The 22,453-nt window shown below is 53.0% G+C and overlaps 4 protein-coding genes across 4 annotated transcripts; all 4 read right to left on the bottom strand.

The window, feature by feature from the left end:
- Positions 1–740: 740 nt before the first annotated feature.
- tsp-5 (putative tRNA-splicing endonuclease subunit tsp-5) lies at positions 741–2,192 on the bottom strand (the record flags this gene model as incomplete). The annotated part of the gene is made up of 1 exon (XM_037318109.1): positions 741–2,192. One exon carries the CDS (start codon positions 2,190–2,192, stop codon positions 741–743), a length of 1,452 nt encoding a protein of 483 aa, XP_037184065.1.
- A 2,431-nt stretch (positions 2,193–4,623) lies between these two features.
- On the bottom strand, positions 4,624–5,763 carry CGCA056_v002851 (uncharacterized protein; the record flags this gene model as incomplete). The annotated part of the gene is made up of 1 exon (XM_037318108.1): positions 4,624–5,763. One exon carries the CDS (start codon positions 5,761–5,763, stop codon positions 4,624–4,626), a length of 1,140 nt encoding a protein of 379 aa, XP_037184068.1.
- Positions 5,764–7,422: 1,659 nt separating this feature from the next.
- fabG-11 (3-oxoacyl-[acyl-carrier-protein] reductase FabG) lies at positions 7,423–8,462 on the bottom strand (the record flags this gene model as incomplete). The annotated part of the gene is made up of 3 exons (XM_037318107.1): positions 7,423–7,879; positions 7,938–8,268; positions 8,336–8,462. The coding sequence occupies 3 exons, from the start codon at positions 8,460–8,462 to the stop codon at positions 7,423–7,425; spliced, it is 915 nt and encodes a 304-aa protein (XP_037184067.1).
- Positions 8,463–17,951: 9,489 nt separating this feature from the next.
- GDE1 (Glycerophosphocholine phosphodiesterase GDE1) lies at positions 17,952–21,639 on the bottom strand (the record flags this gene model as incomplete). The annotated part of the gene is made up of 4 exons (XM_037318106.1): positions 17,952–18,083; positions 18,140–21,348; positions 21,422–21,540; positions 21,623–21,639. The coding sequence occupies 4 exons, from the start codon at positions 21,637–21,639 to the stop codon at positions 17,952–17,954; spliced, it is 3,477 nt and encodes a 1,158-aa protein (XP_037183085.1).
- Between the last annotated feature and the right edge of the window lie 814 nt (positions 21,640–22,453).

The raw sequence follows: 22,453 nt of genomic DNA, 5'->3' as shown, positions 1-22,453 counted from the left end.
ATCACGCGATTTACGTGAGGAACTTTTTCTGCTTGTCCAACACAACCCGATGCAACCAACCAAGCAACCCGAACACAACGTTGACGGCGTTGAAGATCTTCGCTGCAGAATGCGTGTGTTGTGCCACTGTATTATGTAGGCAATAGGTACCCTGTGTAACGCAGGTCGACAGTAATAGCCTTGATTTAGCGTAACGAGATATTTGACGAATGATTCTGCGCTGCGCCTGGCTCAGATCGTTTCCTGCCTGGGCAGTTGTCCCACGTGTTCAAACAGGTCGCCCTGAAAAAAATACAGACGGTTGAGAAGAGGCCAGGTTGCAGAGTTGAATCACGATGGCGTGCTTGATTTCACCAATGACTCATTCTGGCTTGAGACAACACAGCAGTTGATGATTTGTGGCTCGGAGGGTTATCGAGTTGTCCGGACCCATGTGAATGATGAACTCTGTTGATTAGGACTATGTCGAAACTTTTAAGGATATTACTACGATGCTGGAATCAGCAAGACAAGCTTAAAGCATCTGAGATGATGAGGGTGATTGAGGTTTTCAAGTCATAATGTATCGTCATCTATCGTCTGGAGCCCTTCTCTCTAAACTCAAAGCCGCGAGGCTGTCTAGTCATCGCGCACAGCTCTACCATGCCATGATGTTGGGTATCTATTTCAGGCCATCTGATGATCCATGCAGCCACTCCGTCTTTTCTCCCGTTTGTCTCCGGCCCTGGAACCGGACTCTTTCACCGACCCCGGCCCCGTCCACCGCCCCGCCCACGTCCGCGACCGCCACGGCCACCTCTCCCGCCCTTTCCACCTCGGAACGCGCCCTTGTCAAACCGCTCATACAGCTGCTCCTCCCCAAACGCCGCTTGTCCGAATCGCATAAAGTTGACCAGTCCGCGGTCGACCACGGCGATCAAGACGTTGCGGTGGCCGTGCCTCAGGCGCTGGTACATCCTTCCCGGGCCGGCCATCGCGACGGGGTCGGGCGGTTCATAAGGCGAGGCGCCCAGCAGCGCGGAAACCTCCTCGAAAGAGGGCACGGCGGTATCCCGTGCGTCGGCGACGGCGATGCGGATATCGGGCGGCGGCAGGTCCGTCACGCGGATGTTGGGGTGCTTTGATGGCTTCCACACGTGCCAGCACACCTTGAAAGGGTCCTCTGGCTCTTTCGTTTCTGACGGGGCCGTGGGCTTGTATCGTGACAAGAGCTCAAGCTGCTTGTAGATGTGGGTGTACTGGCGGTAGACGCCTGGTCGAACGAGAGGCCCGTATGGTGCGGGTTTAGCCGGGGCGCGGTCCAGCAATGAGACGAGCCATTGCCAGAGAGACTGTTTCGGTTGCTCCGGTTGGGTTTGCTGGGACATAGGGTCTCGTGGCGCACGTTGGACATGGTATCCTAACCGCTTCAGGTGTGAGTAGACCTGATATTTCGGCAACGAGATCTTGCCCCTCTCGCCGTCCATGCCGATGAAGAGTGAGTATGCGGCCTGAAGACTCAGAGGCAAGCCAACGTCGAACTCATCCTCGGATTCCGCCGCCTTCTCAGCATCTTCCTTTTGCTCCTCAACCAGCTTCACCTCTGGCGGTGGCAGAATGTCCTTCAGCTCGCGGAACGGCCACCAGAGCTCCAAGCTACCCCTCTCAACCAGAAACAGCGCCTCTTCGGGCAGGAGCCACAACTTTCCCACCGCCGGCCTCGGCGCCTTGAGTCCTCTGATCACACGTCCCGTGCTCTTCGCCTGAGGTCCCTTCAGCTCCTCGACAACGACGACTCTCTCCTCGGCATAAAGCGGTCTCGTCTCGGCCAAAAACTCCTTCAGGTACTCTGGCTTCGCAAGCCCAGAGGTATCGCCGCGCTCCACAATGCCCTCCAGCGCCTCCGGCCAGTAGTCCGGGAAGTACCAGCCCTTGCTCCACGCATCGCGGTGCACGCGGGTGTAGCTCAGAACCTCCTCGATAACCTGCCGACTCGCCTCGAGCTGGCTCTCTTGTGCCTTCGTACCGTGTGACTCGAAATCTTTCTGGCCCTTGCGGATGGCCTGGGTCGCGACGCCCTTCTTGTTGAACATGGACGCGAAAAGGCGCATGTCGAAAATGCCCTCGTCTTCCGCTTCGTCGCCAGCGCCGGTCTCGTTGTTCGGCTGGGCGGCGGGCGCCACGGTCGGGTTGTCGTCGTCGTCGAGCGGCATTTTCGCGGTGGTGATATCGGAGTATGATTTTTGGTTCCGTCGAATTCGCCGTCGCCTAGCTCAGGGCATAAACTCTGCGATTGACCTTCTCTCCGTCTCCGTAACGGGTCGTGGGGTGCGAATGTTCTTTGCGCTGCGGAGTGAGTCTTCGCCGATGAACCCCTCCAGGTCGGAAAATTTTGGACCAGGCGCGGTTCAGGGAGCTTGGGCCAATGGAAATAAATTAGCGGGTAACAAGCCGGAAGACCGCTGTTAATTGAGCCTCCGCCAATTCGTGTCCGGCGGAAGTCAGTAAAGCTGACATTCTGTTCAGTTGATTCGGTCCTCGAATTCTCGATTCTAGAGTTTCATTTATCAAGCTGCGTTGTGGAATGCTTCCCTGGCTATATGGAGGGATTCGGGAACGTGCCTGATTCGGCAACGTGTGTCTTCAACCACATCAAGATCATATTCTCAGTGCATCACACTCAGCTTAACAGAATGACTGGAGACAACTAGGACAAAAGGCAATGATGCTACGGCTGGTATTCAAATCAATACGCTACACGTAACGGAGACCACCAGCTGAGCGCCCAACATGAATAGCAAATGTTAGCAAAAAAAGATTGTACTGATGGAGACGAGATTCGAACTCGCGAGGTTTCCCACTGCGGGCTTGAGGTATCAGATGATAACCTACTGTAGAAATTGTTAGTAACAGAATCGAACTCGAACGTCAGAGGAGATACGTACAACACAGCGCCTTAACCACTCGGCCACTCCACCGGAGGTATTTGTTGAGTTTCGGGCTCGGTTTGAATATTAAGAAGGTTCGGGCAAGTGCGGGGGGTTGCGGGCAGGTCATCCGACCGCTGCGGGACGCTAGGCCGAGTGGGGAAGGCTCTAAGGGGCCGCTTCCATTCTCAGCGTCCAACCGCAACCCTTGTGACTTCGACCTATCATCCACAGCTGCGCCCTTGTATGAGCGATACACGAAAGACTTACTAACAAGAGTGCAGCTTGCGCGATTCCAGCAGTGCTTTGCCTGGTGTAGATTATTTTTTCTTTACTCGACAGTGTCCATCAAAGGGGCTCAGCACTCTCCTTCTCACTAGTGGAACGACTCTTCGCTGCGAGCGCTCAGCCCACTAACATGCCATTAGATGTGAGACAAGCATCCGGACAACAATAGTTACAAGCTCAGTAAAACGACCTCGGTGAGTTGTAGATAAATTCCACGCTTGTACGCAGAAGCGTTCTCATCTGCCTTATGTATTACCACCTTACCATGAATCTGGCAGGTTGATGGATACGACGGTCATGCCCCATCGTCAAGCGGGGCTGCGGCTTCTTAAGCTCAGCAAGCACAGGAACTTTTTGTTGCCTTCCCGGGCTTGGATTAGTGGTTTAGTGTGCGGTTAGCGTAGATGAAGCCTGGTGTTCGATTCTCTGTCTTCAAGCGTGTCTGCTTATGCAGGCGCGCGACTTTTTTCACCTTTTTGTGGCAATAATGAGCAACTCGTTCACTTTTCTCGGCTCTGAGAAACTGCTCAGACATAGAAAAAGTTGATTTTTGTCGGCGGGACTTAATACACGGCCTCGTCGTCCTCTTCGCCACCGCCATCGCTGAAGACGGCTCGACCACCCTGCTTCCTGTTACTAGTTTTGGCCTGTGCGTGATGTTGAAGCTCGAAGTTGGATCCACGTAGGCTTTTGGAATCTGTGATAAATGAGATCAAATAAATTTGCATTTTGAACTTTAGGTGGCTGTCAAGAGTTCATTTTCCACGTAGTTGACGTTGATAAAGCTGTTACATTGACAACGCCAGGCTCATTCACCTCCAACATGGTAATCCTGCTGCCGTCATAGTTCCGGCGAACTTGCGTCTCCGGACATGGCACGTTGAATTGGTGTATTGGAGAGAGTGGGGTTTTGCAAAGTCGAAGATGTGACTTTATCTTGAGTAATCCCAAATTGGAAGGGTTTGATGAGAGCACTGCAGCCCGCATAGGCACTTTTGGCTAAGGGGCCGGTCCAGTATATCATAATGTTCGGGCATGGTCCCTGCCTTCCTGTATAGTCTATGTCATTATTATCGTCGTCGTCGTCTTCATCGCTTTCCCTGTCTTCATCTTTACCCTGCTCATTCTGATCATCTCTATTCGCCCAGGCAGAGAAATTGTTCTGCATCTGTAATTGGACGGCAGAGGGAAAGGATAATGAAGACAGGACATTCCGTCTGGAGATCAATACAATTCGGTCACGGTCAAATGTACTGTCAAGCTTATTTCGGAATGATGCAAAATAGGTATCCATGGATATCAATAATGTCTCAAGAACTGAATACAGGCCCTCCATATGTCACAATCCTCCGAACAACCAACGCTCTCCTAGCCGCACTCTTCATCACTCATATCTCTCACCCCTTTTAGATGTTCTCACAGTCACCCCTTAAGCGGAAGTAGCAGCGGGAGCGGCGGTAGACGAGAAGCCGGGAGGAGGTCCTCCAGGTCCGCCAGGTCCGCCGGGGCCGCCGCCGCCACCGCTCTGGTCGACACCACCACCCTCGTAGTAGTGCGCAGCAGCGCTGACCTGGTCGTTGTAGTCCGCGGTGGAGTCGATGCCGATGGTTATCCACATGAGGAGACCGTCCTGGAGGTCGTCGCCGAGCTTGACGTACTTGAGGAAGGGGTCGAACTCAGCGGTGGCCTCGCCGGCAGCGATGCCGTCCTGGAGGTTGGTGGTGAGGGTCTGGCGGTTGCTGGCGTAGGGCTCGAGGAGCTCGACCTCGGAGATGATGCTTTGGTCGAAGAAGATCTGGCCAATGTTGCGCGCGGTGCCGCCCTCGAAGGTGCTGTTGGGCAGGATCTCGGCGCCATCGGTGGACATGATGTGGATGTGCGTGGCGCGGCCGGTGTAGTGGCCGGGGAAGATGGTGTCGAACTCGACGACGCCGTCGGAGTCGGTCTGCTGGACGCCACGGCCGTGGGTGGTGTTGAGGCCGCCCTGGCCCTGGGCGGAGACGCCGGAGTAGACGCCAGTGGCGTTGCAGTGCCAGGCGTCGATGAGCTGCTCGGGGACGGCGCCGCAGCCGTTGATGTCGATGAACTGGATGTCCAGGTGGACGGGGACGCCGCCCTGGCCGTCGGTGATGTCGGTGCGGATGAGCTCACCCTCGACGTAGTACGGGCCGATGGTGGTCTCGGGGACGAGGGTGCAGGTGGCGTTGGATCCGAAGATCTCGTTCAGGGGGGTGTCGAGGGTGTAGCCGGCGTCCGAGGCGTGGTCGATGGCGGCCCACTTCTCGAGGTCGGCCTGGGCGCGCTTCATCATCTTCTGGCCGTGGAGGCCGCGCTCGGCACGGAGACGCTCGGCGGTGGCGGCACGGCGGTCGAGGGCGCGCTGCTTGAGAGCCAGGGCGGCGGGGGAGTTGGAGCAGGCATCGAGGGCACGTTTTCCGACGGCGGTCACCTTGGAGCGGAGGGCGAGCTCAGCAGCGATATCCTCTGCGGTGTGAGTACCGTGGGCAGCGACGTTGCCCAGGAGGGGAGAGATAGCCAAGGCCGCGGCGAGAGCGGTGCGAAGAGCCATTGTAAGTAGGTAAAACACACGGAGGAGCAGGCGATGAGGGTGGTAGTGAAAGACTGAAGGAGGTGAAGAGCCTGATGAGGAGAGAGACCCGATTGTAGAGGAGATTCACGCCTCTTCTTATAACACCGTCCTTCTTGGCATCTTCATGAACCATGATCTGCTCCTCTACGGTGCCTACCGAGCACTCTCGGCCAACTCCTTGCCATCTCCTTGAACTTTTCGTCTTGGCAGTACCATGCTATGCCGTGATCAATGGCCGCCCATCAGGAAACACACATCTTGCAAAAGCAACGACATTCCACAACGAGTAGAGAAGCAACCCCCGTCCCCACACTCCCGCAGCGGCGTCTCCAAGACATCGTCGTCACCTTCCCTCATCGATGTTTCGCCAGTGGCCAGGGACGTCGAGGAGAGGATGAGTTGGTGGTTTAGCCGCGGAACGTAGCGCCCTTCGGAGGCTAGCAGGGACCAGCTTCCGCCACCCCGCAGGACCGGGGTGAATCTTGTTCGGAGGGGGGGATCGCCTAGGATCATCTAATGTCCAATGACAGCGGACGTAATTCCAATTGCGTTGCGTTGGTCAAATCTATGCGGCACCGTACGTGGTAGTGTAAAGGCATAGTTACAAGAAGGCGTACGGGAACGCGGTGGGGACGCGGAAGGGGAGTGGGTCCCGGGGAGGATCTGGCGCATCGGGATGTGGGCGGGTGTGGTTACGCGGCTCGGCCGAGACCCAGGAGCAAACAACACCTGCGGCGGGAACTGCTCAACGAAGAGGAAGGAGGAAACCATCAAACAGCGGTTTGATGGGAACCACATTACGTGGACTGGGTCGCGCTTCACACTGCCAAGAGCCCTTCTAGCCACAACCAGCCAAAGACGGGCTGACGTGCTGGCAGATCCAATTTGCTACGGTTTCATCTGTCGAGGGGCTTTTGATTAGTACAGGCGTTGACAGGAGGCTATTCTGGCAGCGGAATCACGGTACTTACGCTTGTGGAGCCGTCGATTGCCTCCCGTTGGCGGCGCAGGGCCAGATATGCTTGAATATTCTAGCCCCCGACGATCCTTGAAATGTGGACTGGCGCATGTGAGGCCGGATAGGTGACGCGTCCAGAGCGAATGAGGCAGCAAGTGAATGTAATAGACGTTGCTGAATGGAGAAGGCGGACTGTAGGCCCGGAGAAATAGATTGTATGGTTATTATCTTACCCGCTAGATAGGCCTCGGAGTAGTAGTTCAAGGATGGAAAGTGGTAATGGCGTCCGTACAAGTTCAAGCTTGTTGGTGATCTCTCATGATGGTCCCGGTTATCGAGGGGTAGTGCAACCGCTTGCCCCTTTCTCTGCGCCACTAACGTGCTTCACCGACCTCTAAGAAGCCAGGACTTCCTTTTCATATGCCAGACCGAGGAACGAATGGTCCGTACTCGCATCACCAAAGACCCTCCCAATATCTCCGGGACCCGGCGGCCCCAGATCCCGAGGCTGTTGTCTGTCTGTTCATCTCATCCCACCGGACTCATAAACAGGCTCATGCAGGCACAAATCCTTCGAACTTGCGCTCCGGCATTGTGATGTATTCAAACAGGTGCCTGTTTCCCACATAAGTACACAATCATGCATCATAAATGACATATCAACGCAGCGGCTCGTTTCCTCATGCGAGCTTCCCAACAATATACGGGTGTCCTGCGCTGAGGCCGCCGTCAACTGCCCATTCCTGACCGTTTACATAGCTGCTCTCGTCGCTACCCAGGAAGAGTGCCACACGCGCAATCTCGTCGGCGTGCCCGCCGCGCCTCATGGGGTTGATCTGGCCGATCCTGCCCGTGGTGCCGCGGGCGCGGGCCGCGCTATACACGGGGGCCGTCATGCCGGTCTCGATGAGACCTGGGCAGATGGCGTTCACGCGCACGTTTGTGCCGGCGAGCTGGTAGGCAGTGGTCTTTGCGACAGAGATGACGGCGGCTTTGGCAGCGGAGTAAGGTGTCGAGCCAGCATTGGAACGGATGCCGGCGACGGAAGCGGTGAGGATGATGCTACCGCAAGGGGCCGGCTTCTCTGTGGATGTCTTTTGCATGGCGGGCGCACCGTGCTTGGCGGCGAGGAAGACGCTGCAGCGACGAGTCAGCATACTGGAACCGTAGAAGCGCCGCAATGTTCGCTTGTTACCTCAGGGTATTGGTACGCAGGTTCTGCATAAAGTCCTCCTCGGTGATTTCTGTAAAGATGTTATGGGGTCCGGCGATGCCGGCGTTGGCGAAGAAGATGTCTAGCCTTCCGTATGTTGACATCGCATGGCCAACGACCTCCTTGACTGCGCTTTCGTTTGCGGCATCGAACTGGCGTGTGTGGACCTCGACCTTGGGGAAGAGGCTGTTTAGCTCGCGCTTGTGAGACTCGAGGTTGCTGTCGGCAAAGTCGCAGATGTAGATGGCTCGGGCCCCGTTCTCGGCGTATTGGTGGGCCGCGGCGCGACCGATTCCAAGGAGGGAGTTTGCGCCTGCTCAATTGTCAGTCTCTGGGTCGCGATAACGGTTCCACTATTTGATGTCATGGATTCAACTAACCTGTGATAATGACGACCTTGCCCGGTACGCGAGGTGCGGCAGATGGGCCGGCGACCTTGGTGATGGGGGCGGGGCCATTGAGCTGCTTGCCCACGGCCTGGAGTCTTTGCTGCGCCTTGTCCGCCATAATGGTGATGATGGTAATGGTTTGTCAATTGAATTCAGAGTAAATAATTCACATGGCTCCCAAAAGAGACAAAATAAGTTGAAGTCGCCGGGCCCGCAATGCTATGAAGTAAGAAGACGGAAGTTGGAGGAAATTGAGGGGACCGGAGGCCGAGGAAGCTGTAGCATCTTGGAAGGGGCAATTTGGACCGAGGCTCGCCGGGGCCGAAGCTCACTGCGCTAGGCGATGGGACGCCATTGGCGGGGTTACCCCAGACTGTTAGGGGGCGACCATGTCGGGTATGCTCCCCGGACGGCCGTCGGTCGCTTTTGTGGTGGAGGCATCTCAGACATTTATGTCCACCACTATCATCTCCTCGATCAAATTCCACTTGCCAACTGGAACTGTTGCCCGTGAGAGTTTGATGATATCAACTCTGAATCGACAAACGACCAAGAACACCGTAACTTACGAGAACGAACAGTGCGACTGCTCGGCGCTATCGGATCTTACACATTACTTCGGCCGAGATCCAGCGCATGGCTTATGAAAGAAAGTGGCCGTCGGAAATGTACTCCGATTAATTCTATCGTGGGTGTGACAGAGCTCTTTTTCCCAAGAATGAATGATCAAAGACCGTAAAGACCATCGCTCTTTTCACTTGGACAACCAATCCACCAATAAGTTTGAGGAGTCGTGCTCAATGCCATTCTAGAGCATTGCACGGCGCAAGTTATCTCAGCATCCATAGCACAGCCCATGGAAGACGCTTGTCGACACGGAGCGAATCATAGATATATCTGATATCCTCAGCAATCTCATTGAAATATCAATCGTATATATGCAAGGGAAGCCCACAAAACAATGCAGGCCTTAGGTAAAGGAGTCTGGGCATCGTGTGCCTTCTCTCATACATGTCCGTGACCTGAAGGTCCCATAGCAATCCATCAAAGATCCCCTGCGAGACCTCTTCTAAAGTCCTTGCCCAGAGGTTTCTCAGGCATATCGCTTCGTCAAGATCCCTATTTTCCGCAATCTCTCCGAGTCTCGCTCTGAGGGCTGGTTGGTGGAGTACAGGTGGTAGCTGCATAAGGTGGGTGGAGGACGAAGGCTTTACCCTCGATCGCGATGAGCATTGCGGCACCCAACCTTTTCTCATCTGCCACTCCACATCAAAATCCTCGCCGCTGTCTGTGATCTCATTTGCGACAAAGTTTACAAAGGCACCAACCACTCGAAACTCGTGTTCAAGTTGGAAACATGCTTGTGAACGGTAATAGAGAGCGATGACCGCCACTTCTAGCTGCTTCAAGTATGCGCCAGATATACCCCCATGTAATTTCTCTGCCAATGACTGGCATGTCGTTCCCAGAAGCTCCTTCGAGTTCCATCGACTAGACGTAGTGGCTGGTAGGGAAAGATGCGAGTTTTGCAATAGTTCCCAGTGAGATTCCATCACTTTGGGCGTCGATGTCACCAAAGAGCCCGCTTTCGTAGCTTTTTGACTCAAATGGCTTGAGTTATCGTTGACTTTGGGGTTCTCAGAGGGCTTCATTCGAATGATATTCCTGTTGTTGGTTTTCTGGATGGAATTCGCCATCTTTGGAAGTGATCCAGCTTCATTGAACGGCCTGAAATGGTCTTTTGAGATGGGAAGAGGCGAATCGCTCGTATAAGTCTCTAGAAATGGCTCGGAGTAGACTCCCGCTGGGTCGTCGTGTTGATGGTAATCTCCTTTTCGTTGCTTTTCTCGCCTCTTCTTCTTTGCCTTCTGTTTACCGGCTTCATGTTTCTGCCGGTCAAGAACGTGATAAACCAGGTACTTCTTACCCGACTGGTCAATTTGGCACAAAACAAAGGGTGCCTTGTGACTGATGTCTCTTTTGATTCCCTTCACGCTCATCCTCATATCGTAGGCTAAGGCTTCCATAGGTCCATCGGTAACAGAGATTAGAGGCGTCACCTCGTAAACATCAGCGAATTTCTCAGACCGTATAAGATGACCGAATTGGAACTGTCCTCCCAAAATCGTTCCGATGAAGTTTTCTGAAGGGAGGAGAATTTTGGACGAGTTTTTAGATTCATTCCAATCGGCACTCATCTTTTTTAAGACGGTGTGAAACCTTTCACTCAAAGCGCGGGGATGATTCAAGGCCACCATGTTCTCTTCGTCATCGTCAAAACTTGGACCATCGTTGGTAGCTGGTCAGTGGTTTGACGTCCTTTGTGCCCATGACTGATACACACATACCAAATGTGATTTCTTGCGGCATTCTTTTGCTTCATGCTCCTCTCTTGCCGTTTCTGTTGCGAACGAAGTCGCTTGGATTTGGATCGCTGGTGCTGACGGAACCCCTTTTGCGCTTTGAGACACGCCACAGGAACTGAGATGCTAGCCTGGGCCCAACAGCCTAAGTCGCGTCCATGCTTGGTTTCTAGATCTGAGGTGTCGAGCGCTTTGGAATTATGCTTGACCACAGGGCATCTCCTCCATTCTTTGCTGGAGCCATTGCAATTCTTCCAAATTGCGATGTCTGATTTGCCGCTAAGACGTATTGTCAAGGCTTCCGATGTCAAGGAAACTTTTCGTCATAGATGAAATGCCGATTTTGTTGGACCACATGCGATTTGACGCTTCGGTGCCGTATTCAGAGCTGGGCCAAACGTTTGATGCACGACGGGCGCTTTGGAGTGCATCAAATGACTTCAATTGCCGATGAACAGGTATTCTGAGTTTGTCGAACATTCGAGTGAGTTCTCTTGCCTCACTATAATGTTTCGGAAAGTGATGAGGCGGCCTCCGTCTCTTCTGGTCGTGTTCTGCTAGCTCTATTGAGAATAGATATGCACGCTGCAGGCGATCTAAGTTGTGGTCCGATCGCCAGAGACGATCCGAGGAGAACTGCAGATCCTTAAGGCTGAAATAGAACAAAGGATCGGTATGCAATAGACGGTCAAACCATGATTTTTCATGGGGTTTCCAGCCTTGGCTCTTATGATAGATCTCCCAGCCTTGGCACTCGTTGTAGAACAACCAAGCCTGGTCTACTTCCAAGAGAAGCCAACTTCGATTCCTATCGCAATGAAGGCAGTCCATCTCCCAATGATAATGACTGCACTCTTTCTGTCCCTCATGCCGACTCAAAAGCTGTCCAACAGTCAAAAATGGCCATGTTGATCTATGTTTTGTTAGCATAATGGTTTATCATTCTTTTCTAGATGGAAAACAAGACAGATCTGCCAGCATTATTTTTTTTGGCAATAATATTGAAGCCTGTGCTACTCGCAGTGCTGAAAGAAGACAGGGATCGAATTTACGACATGGTACCAAAAAATAGCAGGTTCATGGCTATGACTGGTAAGACTTACTCTTCAACGATCTTCCAAGGTGTCGTTAAATGTTTACGTGACAAAAACGCATCTATTAGATAGTGAACGGCTCGGGAACGTTCCTTTCCCGATGTCGCATAAGAAAGCGAATCATGATATCGAGGGATTCGGTATTGATGCCCATGGTTTGGGTATCTTCCATGACATTGCGAAAGCTTAAAACAAGCATCGAAAATACGGTTGTGTTCGAATTCTCGAATGGTTTGCATGATTTGTCTTTAGGTCGAGGGCTTATGACGACTGGATGCGATCACAACTGGGGCTTGTTGCTTTAGCCGCAGCTATCCGAAAAAAGTTTTATTGCAGTTTTCAAACGTATGAAGAATCGATATTCACAGCCTAAGGGGGTTTGAACTCACACAAGCCTTTTATGGCAAAGTGGTCGCATTTTTAACGTACACATATCACCGCCAGCCATCTCAGTCTGATCAGGCGACCAGTAGGAGATGGTCATCTAAGCCCCTTCAAACGTCGTGCCAACGCATGGCATCTCTCCTCGTTGATTCGCTCGGCCTCAGCTTACACGCATGTACTATTCCGTAATTAGGATCAGTGTTACACCGGCGGCTTGGATTTGAGCAAAAGCCAACGGACAGGGCGAAGATCCTTTTCTACTTTGAGGCCAAGCAAGACGAAGATGAATCAGGCTGTCTTCGGGGGCTGATTTCCCCTCTTCTTTCAGCATCAAAACCCTTCCAATCGTCAGGCGGTTCTGCTTGCACAACTTCTAGATGTAGCAAGGCTGAATGGTTCGCTTTGACAAGGATGGCGTTTCCAGGAATATTTGGGCTCAAGCATATATGCATGTTGTGTGATATTGCCACTGGCTGGGCCTCAGCTGCAAATTGTCATGATTTGCTGGACTTGCAAACTACCTTGAGCGAGATGTCGAATACCAGGTGGGATAGGCTTGCGACAGCCACCATGCCTCTTGGCGTAGCTGGTGTGGCACACTTTTCAAGGTCGAGACCAGCTGACAGCTCGCGTTTAAATCGTGCTGAAGTCCCGCCGAGATCTTTTGACATTCTATGACTTCACGGCTGCTGTGCTCTTCCTGAGCAAGCATTGGCAGGGCAACATTTGTTGCCAAAATACTGCGCAGACCTCTTGAGTCTCGTTCTTTCTGGTAAGACTTCCTCTTTCTATTGGTATGCGAAAAGGGGTAGGGTTCTAATAAGGTTGTTGTGACAGAGCGCACAACACTCAGTCTCCCTGTTCGGGCTGTTTGCGGGACCTTGAGCCCGCAAGCGTCCCATTCAGTGGGAACATCATGGTCGTAATTTAATCGAGAGTTCTTCCAGCCGCGCAAAGGATCATGGACATGCTTTCTCGAGCTCGTCATCTTCTCGCGAAGAACACATCACACAACGACAGAACGACTCAACGCCCAGCCCCGATGATGATTGGTGGCCCTGGATCGGAACAGACATCAATGTCAAATGTCTGGAGGATCCTCGGTTGTTATGTATCAAGAGCGACATTGATGCAACAGTCGAGTTTCCAGAAAGCATGTTTGACGGCGTCTTGGACGGTCATCAAAGTTCTGTCGTTGATGAGGATGGTGGATTCATTTCCGTGCAACGGCCTCAAACACCTCAAATCGAGGCAAACCAACACCAGTTGATAGAGTCCTACTTCACTCTCAACTTACCCCCTCAAGATTACCTCGTTACATCGCTCACTTCTGCCTTCATATCGCAAGTCTCATATGTGGACAACGCTTCCGCAGGACCCTTCCGATCGCATGCGTCCGTGGTTCATTCAACGCCAGAAACCACACCACCAGCGACAAACTCCAGCCATTTCTGCAACGTTATTCCATGCCAGCAAAGGGGCTTCGGCAGCCTAGATGCCTTGAACACCCACAAAGCTGAGGCACACAAATACCGCTGCGAAGCATGCCCCAACGTTGGGTTTCCATCCATTCGTGATCTCAACTCCCGACACCGTGGTCCCATCCACGACATGGGAACCGGCAAGTACAGATGTGGTCGCTGTGGCAAGTCTGAATTCCGCCAGGATAATCATACTCGTCATCTCGTCAGGAAGCGACCGTGTCGTGCCAACCCGCGGGCGACAGCATACACATGTGGACGATGCAACCATGCAACTTACGATAAGCAGCAACATTTGGATCATCTTGGTAATAGGAGGGGGTGTGAGACGAACAGTCAACAATGACAGGTTTACTTTTATTTGCCGTGTTTGAGATTGCAGTCACCTCAGGCTCAGAAGTATGTTAAGGCTGACTGACTTTTTCCTCCTCAGCACAACCATGGCTTTTTCAACAGTAGTCGCCTCCAAGCAGAAGAATCGACCAGCGGTGGCACCATGCCATCCATCCAGAACTCTACTGTAAGATGGCTTACGTTATCTTTGTAACTCGGGCATGTCACGGTTAAGTCAAAGGACTTTTCCAGAGGTAGCGATTTACTACCCGTTCATGACCAAACATCATGAGAGCCAACCCTTTCAGGGTTCGTTCGCGGATGTATTTTGCACCTACATCAGAGCCTGTTACGGTTGAAGTTTTCTTCGTGTTTGGCGGTCGACTTGTCTGCGAAATCGACAGGGCGGTTGACGAGGAAGGAAAGCTTGCCAGCGGTGACGAATTGTCGCCCGTTCATAATTCTGAGACACCCTGAGACGACAACGGGAATGCTTCGCTTGAATTTGACGCCTCTATGAGGATGTTCAAGGTCGCGGGTGTAGCTGGCATAATTCTGTTTCATTTGACCATCTGCCATCAGGGGCAAGGCGTAGGAATGGGTTTCCGGCTTTGATTACTTTGATTTCCGACTTAAGTTCTGTACGGCATCCTGTCAGTGAAAACTTGACTTGAGGACTGAGGCATCCGGATGGGAGGGCTGGAGTACGGCCGCTCAAGAAGGAACTTCTGCCATGTATGTAACAACAATATATCTCGCAGGTGTTTTTATTTTGGTTGAAGGATTCTGTTATTCGAAATAGGTTACACTTCATTATGCTGCATCTTACCATACGCTGCTAATTTTGCCAAAGCCAGCTCTTTTGGGCATCACATTAGCCACAAAAGATGTGATTCGGATAGACCTTTTGAGCGTAAATGATCAAGCAGTGATCAAGCAGTGATCAAGGCTCAATACTACATTGTCGTGGATCGCCAGAAAGCTCGAAACAATGAATCGGAATCGGCACTGGCCAAAAGTGATGACGCCCAATGAGGTCGGAGTTTAGTACACAGTGGTAGCAGTACCAGTGAAAGCAACTCAAAAGCGAAGAGGTGTTTTGTGATGTTCACTGACATCGAATTCTCTGGGAATCCTGATCCTTTCTGAAGTTCAACTAGGTAATGTTGAAAGGCTGGAACTCCTTTGGGACATCAGCCCGACTTTTTGCTATAACTTGAAAGCGGAGGCCTCTTTCCTTTACACAACCTATTTCGTTACTGCTCCTTTCATCCTAAGGGGTTAGCATGATTTCCACCCTGTTGATGATGACATCCCGGGAGGTCTGGGTAAAAGACTCTGGAGCTGGGACTGATGAGCTTCTGCTCCTAATGGCAGAATCACAAAGCTTTGTCCTATTTTACTGTGTCCAACCTTAATCAAGGTGACCAAAGTAAGGCTAAAAGCTGAAAATGACCCATTGCCAAGGAGAAGGCCTTTGCCTCGTATCTTCAGATGCGGTGTGTTACCCAATAGGTAACGGCTCTAGTCGAGGTTTGGTGCAGTCTGGGCAAGCCAGGCATCGAAGTCCTCTCAAGAAGACTTCAAAGTGCCACCCAAATTCCTGTCTCAGCCGTACTTGTACGCTATCAGGAAGGCTACGCACTCTCAGCTGCCCAGTTCGTCCACTGTCACACACTTCGACCAGTGTAACGGCGGCATCCCGCATGCTACGCGCGACGCTAAAGCTGCAACGTTCTGTATTGTGATTGGCTTGGCCTCAACTTGCTAGTCGCCTTCAAGCGAAGTCGGGAAAGCTTCAACGTATCAAAATTGTACATTTACTTCGATCGGCGGCGATCACGCCCTTGGTCTAGACCGTTGACGGTCTTGGCTTATTTTCAGCCTCCAAACCTGAGACCAGCTCAAGGCTCTTAAGGGACCTGGGAACCGGACAGCAAGAAGACAAGCTGTCATCCGACTGGTCGCTTGTCCTTCGAGGGAGCGAAGGAATCACAATCTTTTCGTAACTTTTTCCTTCGCAGCCACAGTTACTTGAATCCTACTGTGCTGAGGGGGCGTAAGTAAAGGGATCCCTTTCACCAATAACGCTAACGATTTGGCAGCGACATCAGCAGATAGACTCTCCTTGTTTGCTTGGTGTTCGCGGGATTAACTTCCCGCGGATTACCCATTCAGGAGAGTCAAAATGGTCATCGTTTAACGCAGAGTAACCCCAGTTACCTCGCACATGATGATGAACTCTCCCTATCGTCTAGATATCCCGACGAAAGCCAAATCAACCATTTGAATAATGATTCTGACGTCTACGTCGATGAGGATTGGTGGCCTTCGATCGGACCATTCGTGGATGCCGAATGTCTCCAGAATGCGTATTTCCGCCGATACCCAGGCGACTGGACGCAAACATGCATAGACCCTCGACAGCTCAGCAACAATCAGTTGCGAGTGCCTCCATGCTTGAGCACCAATGTCTCATCGTTGACAAAGGTTGATGAACACACCTTTATGAACCAGCAAAACGAACCAGAAAGACAGGAAACGTCTCCACGCGAACCGAGCGCACTTTGCAAAGTCGCAACTCAATCTCTAGATGGCTCAGCCACGTCTTCCAAGGAACTCCTGCGCACATCCAACACAGTCCGCCCCGCAAGCGCCGAGAAACCAAGCTTTGTGTGTCATGTAGCACCGTGTAAAGACAAGGAATTTAACAACGTGGAGGATCTCCGTGCTCATGACGACAAGGCCCACCGCTACCGCTGCGAACGGGGCTGTTTGGACGTCGGCTATCCATCCATTCGAGATCTCGAATTTCGCCATTATCATGGCCAACTACACAACGCAGAAGATGGGCAGTATAGATGCGGCCGTTGTGGCAAGTCAGACCCTCGCCAGGACAATCACACTCGACACCTTGAGAGGCGACGACCGTGCCACGCCAAGTCTTCTGCGCAGCAATATGTTTGTGGACGATGTGGTGACGAGACCTACAACAAAGATGAACACTTGAGGCACCTTCGACGAAGAGGGTGTCTGTGATTGAGAGGTTTGCTCCTGTCTGCTACCTTTCAAATATGGATTCGGATTTGCTGGCACTTGAGCTTGCGATATTGTATAGAGGGACGGAGAGTTGTCTAAAGAGAGAATAAGCAGCGAGTCTCTTCTGTTGAAGAGATTAAGCGGCGAGTTTCTTCACTTAGAAAGAGCGGCAAGTCCGCGTTGTTTTGGTAGGTTAACGACAGTTTTCAGCAGTTCAAGCGGCCACACAGGTGAAGGAATTGACGACAGTTTTGGGAAGCTCAAGCGGTCATAAAGGTGTTTCTAAGGGATATGTAGCACTTGCGAGAATGAATCTCATGTATGTTGTGACTGGGTTGTACAATGGTTTTGTATGGCCACATGACGAGGAGGAATTTAGGTTTCTTTTGTACTTGCGTATGCGCTGTGTCTTTTGTACTTGATGATTGATGACTAGCTACTTGAATTGAGTCGCCTTAGGAGGGGCGAGTGTTCAAACGTTTGCAGATGAGACAGGCAACCTCTCGCTTCATACGAGCCTACATTTAAACATGGTATAAGCTTACTATGGTGTCACTTTCACGATGTCTAGATGACAACGCCAGCGTCTGTGCCGTCGCGCTGCCACATATCAATAAGAGGATTCGAACTAAATATGCAGACTCTGGGACGGCTCTCATGTTTGTTGGGCCGTCCGTGATATCTTTCCTATCATGATCGGCTTACTATTCATCCATTGAAACCATAGGGGGCATGTTTAAGCCCCAATGCCTCATCCACCTGTAATGTTGAAAGGCCAGTCCTCTCTCGGGACTTCAGCATGATGCCTAATTTCCCACCAAAACGCTACGCCATGCAAGTTTGTTGTTGTTGTAATTGTTGTTTCTTAAGTTTCCGTACTGTCGAAACCGAAAAAGCCTTTTCTTGTTTTTGTTTAAGACGAGTCGCCCTCCGATCCCTCCTCCAGCGACTGGCCATTCGAGGCCTCCTCGTTGGTCGTGAGCCCCTTTCTGATGGCGAGCACGTTGTCTACAATGACGGCGTCTATGCCCTCCTTTACTTGGCGCTGTTGACGGTCAGCATTCGAAGTCATCCAAAGAGGAAAAAGGAATATTATCTTACCTGGACCATAATGGGGTTGTTATTCAGCGTTCCGTAACTGACGCACAGCAGACCACTCTCCTTGACGACCCTAACCAGGCGAGGGCTGTTGATGAGCGGCTCAGCGGCGCTAACGATACCGATCAAGTTCCAGCGGCTCGCAAATCTGATCGCCTCCTGCAGCGACGACGCCCTGATGTCGCCGACGGGGCACGTGCCGGCGTCGGTCAGGAACATGATGGGGATCGAGGGCTGCTTGAAGCTGAGGCACAGGCAGATGTCAGGGTTGAAGGAGCTGAAGATGATGTGCCTGTTACCCGCAAGGTCGTACACCTTGGACAGCACGGTGTCGCAGAAGGAGTTGAGCTCGACGGCGTAGGTGTCCATCTCCTGCTCCTCGCTCTCGTGGAGCATGGGGTACTTCATCTCGATGTTGAAGCCGATGTGCTCGGGCAGCTGGCGGAAGAGGTCCTCGAGGGTGGCGAAGGGGGCCTGGATGAAGTTGCCGCGCGAGTTGGCCTTGTAGCCCTTGGTCTTGAAGTCGCGGGTGTGCTTCATGCGCTCCTCGAGGTTGTTGCCGCTGCCGGTGAGGCCTTCGCCGGCGTAGCCCATGGACAAAGACCGCTGTCTGGGGCCTGGGGCATTGTTGCGGACCCTTTCAATGCTTTCATTGACTGCGTTTGCGTTCACGCCATTGCCGTTAGAGCGCTTGGAGTCAGGGTTGATGTGGAGGAACTGCTCCAGGGTGAGTGTGTGCACAGGGGCATCAATGCCCGTCTCGCTGACAAGGAAGTCGTGGTAGATGACTGGGACATGGTCCTTTGTGAGCTGCACGTCAAACTCGACATACTGGGCGCCTAGGTTGGCTGCTGCGATGAAAGAAGGTACCGTGTTCTCTCCGAGCTGGAGAGACTTGTTGCTCGTCAGGTTCTTACCCATGCCGCGGTGACCGATGACCATCGTTGTAGCAAGCTTCTTCCAGTAGGTCTGCTGGGAGTTGATCTCCATGTTGGGGTGGTAGAAGGGGGTAACTACGAGGAAGTTGAAGTTGACAGTGCCGATGACGTCCAAGTTGCTGGCCAGGATGGGCACGCAGACGTCGCCCTGGAGATTCATGCGCTTGGCGCCGATGGTGGGCTTGATGGAGGAGAGAAGGGCAACACCACGTCCAATCTTGTTCTTCTCATTTCCAGAGTAAGTTGGGACAATGTCGAACATGATCTTGACCTTGGAGGGGTCCGCGGCCTGGAAGACGATCGGCTCTGTCGAGACGTTCTCGTGGACGGGAAGGTCGACGATAGTCGGCTCGCCTTGAGCGCCACTAGCCGAGACCACGATGGAAAGAGCCGTGTCCAGCTCCGTCAAGTGGGCCTCAGTAAGGGGAACGCGGTCAAGCTTGACTGCTTCGATGTTCTTCCGCATGTCCATTGAACCCAGGCTAACCAGTACCATGCTCTTGTCGGTGAGGTAGCGATGACCGAAGGTCTTGACTGGCTCTAGAGGGCGGGGGGCACCGTTCGACTTGCGACCGTCGAGAGAAGTGTTATTCTCAGGAGACGACGAGCGTGAGTGGTCGCCATTGACCTTGAGCTCTTTGGTGGTTTGGACGAGGTCGGCGGCAGGGTGGGTCGCGAGCAGTCGAGCAATGTCAAGGTGGCCACGCAGCGCAGCGTGCTCCTTGGCAGTCCAGCCTGAAGAATCAGCCTTGGCGACCTCAGCTCCGGCGTCAACGAGCAACTGCGCCACAGACAGGTGGCCGTCGACCGCCGCAACGTGAAGGGGCGTCCAGGCATATGAGTTCTCGCCAATCTCCAAATCAGCCTTCTGCTCATCAGTGCCCTTCAGGAGCACATTGGCAATCTCATCGTGGCCGAAGCGGGATGCAAGATGGAGAGCGGTTTCACCCGTCTTATCCTGCCAGTTGATATCCACGCCGGCCTCGACGAGCATCTCAACGATGACCTTGTAGTTCGACTTGGTGGCCATGGCCAGGACGGCGCCAGACTTGGACACCGTCTTTCTCATCTCGGCCTTCTTGACGCTGACGCCCTGCCAGTTCTCACCCTGGAGCAGCGCCTTTGTAGTCAGGGGGTGACCGCCCACGACGCTCAGGTGCAGAGGCGCGTAGCCATCGTTGTCCTGCCACTCGGGGGCATCAATGCCGTTCTCAACGTTGAACTGGCCCCACTCCTGCATCTTGGCCATGATAATCTGGCAAACGACGACGAAGCCGAAGCGGGCGGCGTAGTGCAGCGGCATGCGGCCGAACGAGTCCCTGCTGCTGAGCGCCTGTCGGTGCTCGGGCTTGAGGGAGTCGAGGAGGTACATGAGGATCTGGACGGCCTCGTCGTCCTTTCCAAGAAGCTTGGTCTCATTTTGGTTGAGCGCGCGGGGTGTGACCGTTTGGGAGGAGGTGGCTGGCTGAAGGTCATGAGAGGTGAACTGAGTGCCGATCGGGAAGGGGTAGGATTTCGGCTCATTATCGGGGTCGTTGGATCTGGTGCGACCGATATGAATGACGAGACGGTGAATGCAGTTCCGCTCATTGATGTCATCAACCTCATGAAGCGAAGGAAGCTGGTCGAGAATGTATGCAATGCTCGCCTTTGATCTCGCAGCGATGGAACGCTGCAGCAGGTTGAGGAGCAGGCTCTGAGAGGCGTGCTCGCCAAGGACATTACTCTCCTCCAAACCAACCTTCAGAGACTCAACATTGTCGTTGCGAATCGCCTGGTCCAAGGTGTCGACCAGGGTTTGCGACAGCGTCAACATCGCCTTAGACGACACGCGGCCCAGCGACCGCACCGACCTGTCGGATCTGGAATCGTCAATGTTGCGGGCGTCGCCCAGCGCAGACAGCCACTTGTTGATCTCGGCCATCAGACGACTTGTCGTCACATTCTGGGCGAATGGCAAGGGGTCGACCTTTGTGGAGATGTAGCGGTGCTGGGAGGCGGCCGCGGGGAGCTTCTTGTCGAGCTTCTTGGTGATCTTGACGAAGCCGCGGCGGTTGATCTCGGCGAACCAGCTCAGGTTGCGCACCTGCACGCGCATCTCGAACAGGGCGGCCATGAGCTCCTCGATTTCGTCATCGTCGAGGTTGGAGACGACGTCGGGGACGCGGCCATAGCGGTCGCGCAGGAGGCTGAGACGGCGGACGCTCTCATGGAGTTTGCGGTTGTAGAAGGCGCCCACGTCCTCGAGGTTGCGGTCCACGGCGAAGAAGAATTCTGCAAAGAAAAACACACATGGTTAGGGGTCTTGAACGGCGCATCCATCATCACAGTCCGGTCCGGCTCGAACCTGCTAAGTCCACCTTCTCTCCATTCCTGGCCGACTGGGCGGCAGCCTTGATCAGCTTCTTGAGGCCCTTGTAGTTGATGTAAAAGGCCGCCCACTCGGGGACTTGGTTGCGGGGTAGGCTGCCATGCGTGTTAGCAAAAGTGTCTCTGTGAAATCGGGGGATAATTATCCAAATGGAATTTGTTTTCAGTCTTATCGCACTTTTTGCTGAACTTCATGGTGTATGATATGAGGGTCTATTTCCGGTTATCAGGGGGCCCGGTGACGATTGTGGCGTTCCAGCGGCAGGTAGGTATGAGCGGTCGTGCGAATCGTTATCGATATCAAAATGACTGTCGTAGACAAATAAACAAAAGGCTGATGAGCGAACAACGCGGTCGAAGAAAATTGAACAGCTGCTGTAAATGCAGATGGGCTAGAGGCCGTAATTGCTCATTTTCTTTCTCGGTGGTCGTTTCTTGGGGGTATCGGAGTTAGTCTGAAGAGGTTGTGGCTGTTGTAGTAGCGAAGCGCAAAGGCAACCAAGCTTCGAGTTCCGCGCGTAGCTCCGAGCTGCGATTGTTTTTTGGCAGGTGCCAATTGTGTCTCCGTCAAGGAAGCTTTCTTTCTCTTGTTTTTCTGCGGTCCCGGGGTTTTCCAGGTGCAAGTCACGAGAATCCTGTCGGTTTTTGCAGGACGAAGGAGCTCCACATCCAGCTCGCCATTGATTGACTGAAGGATTTGATGACGATGTGTTTTTTGATCTCTCAGGCAGAAGACGCAGCAGAGAATCGAAAGAAGAAGCCGAGAAGCAGCAATCTGGGTCCAGGGAGCATCGGTCGGTGGGTTGGAGGGGGATTATGAATGAAAGCCAGACAGCTCAGTGACCAGACCAGACCGACCCGGACGTGAAAAGTGACGGAAGCATGCCAAAAAAGAGAAAAGAAGAGGTGTGAGCTCATCTCACATCCACCAGGCCGGCCAAGTAGCTGGGTCCAGGCCCCGAGGTATTCCTGCGCCGGTCGTTGTGTATCTCGTCACCTGGGAATCGCT

This window comes from Colletotrichum aenigma (genome assembly GCF_013390185.1).
Source record: "Colletotrichum aenigma strain Cg56 chromosome Unknown KSG_Cg56_contig02, whole genome shotgun sequence".
In the NCBI taxonomy this organism is placed as follows: domain Eukaryota; kingdom Fungi; phylum Ascomycota; class Sordariomycetes; order Glomerellales; family Glomerellaceae; genus Colletotrichum; species Colletotrichum aenigma.
This window is presented reverse-complemented; position numbering and strand designations above follow the sequence as displayed.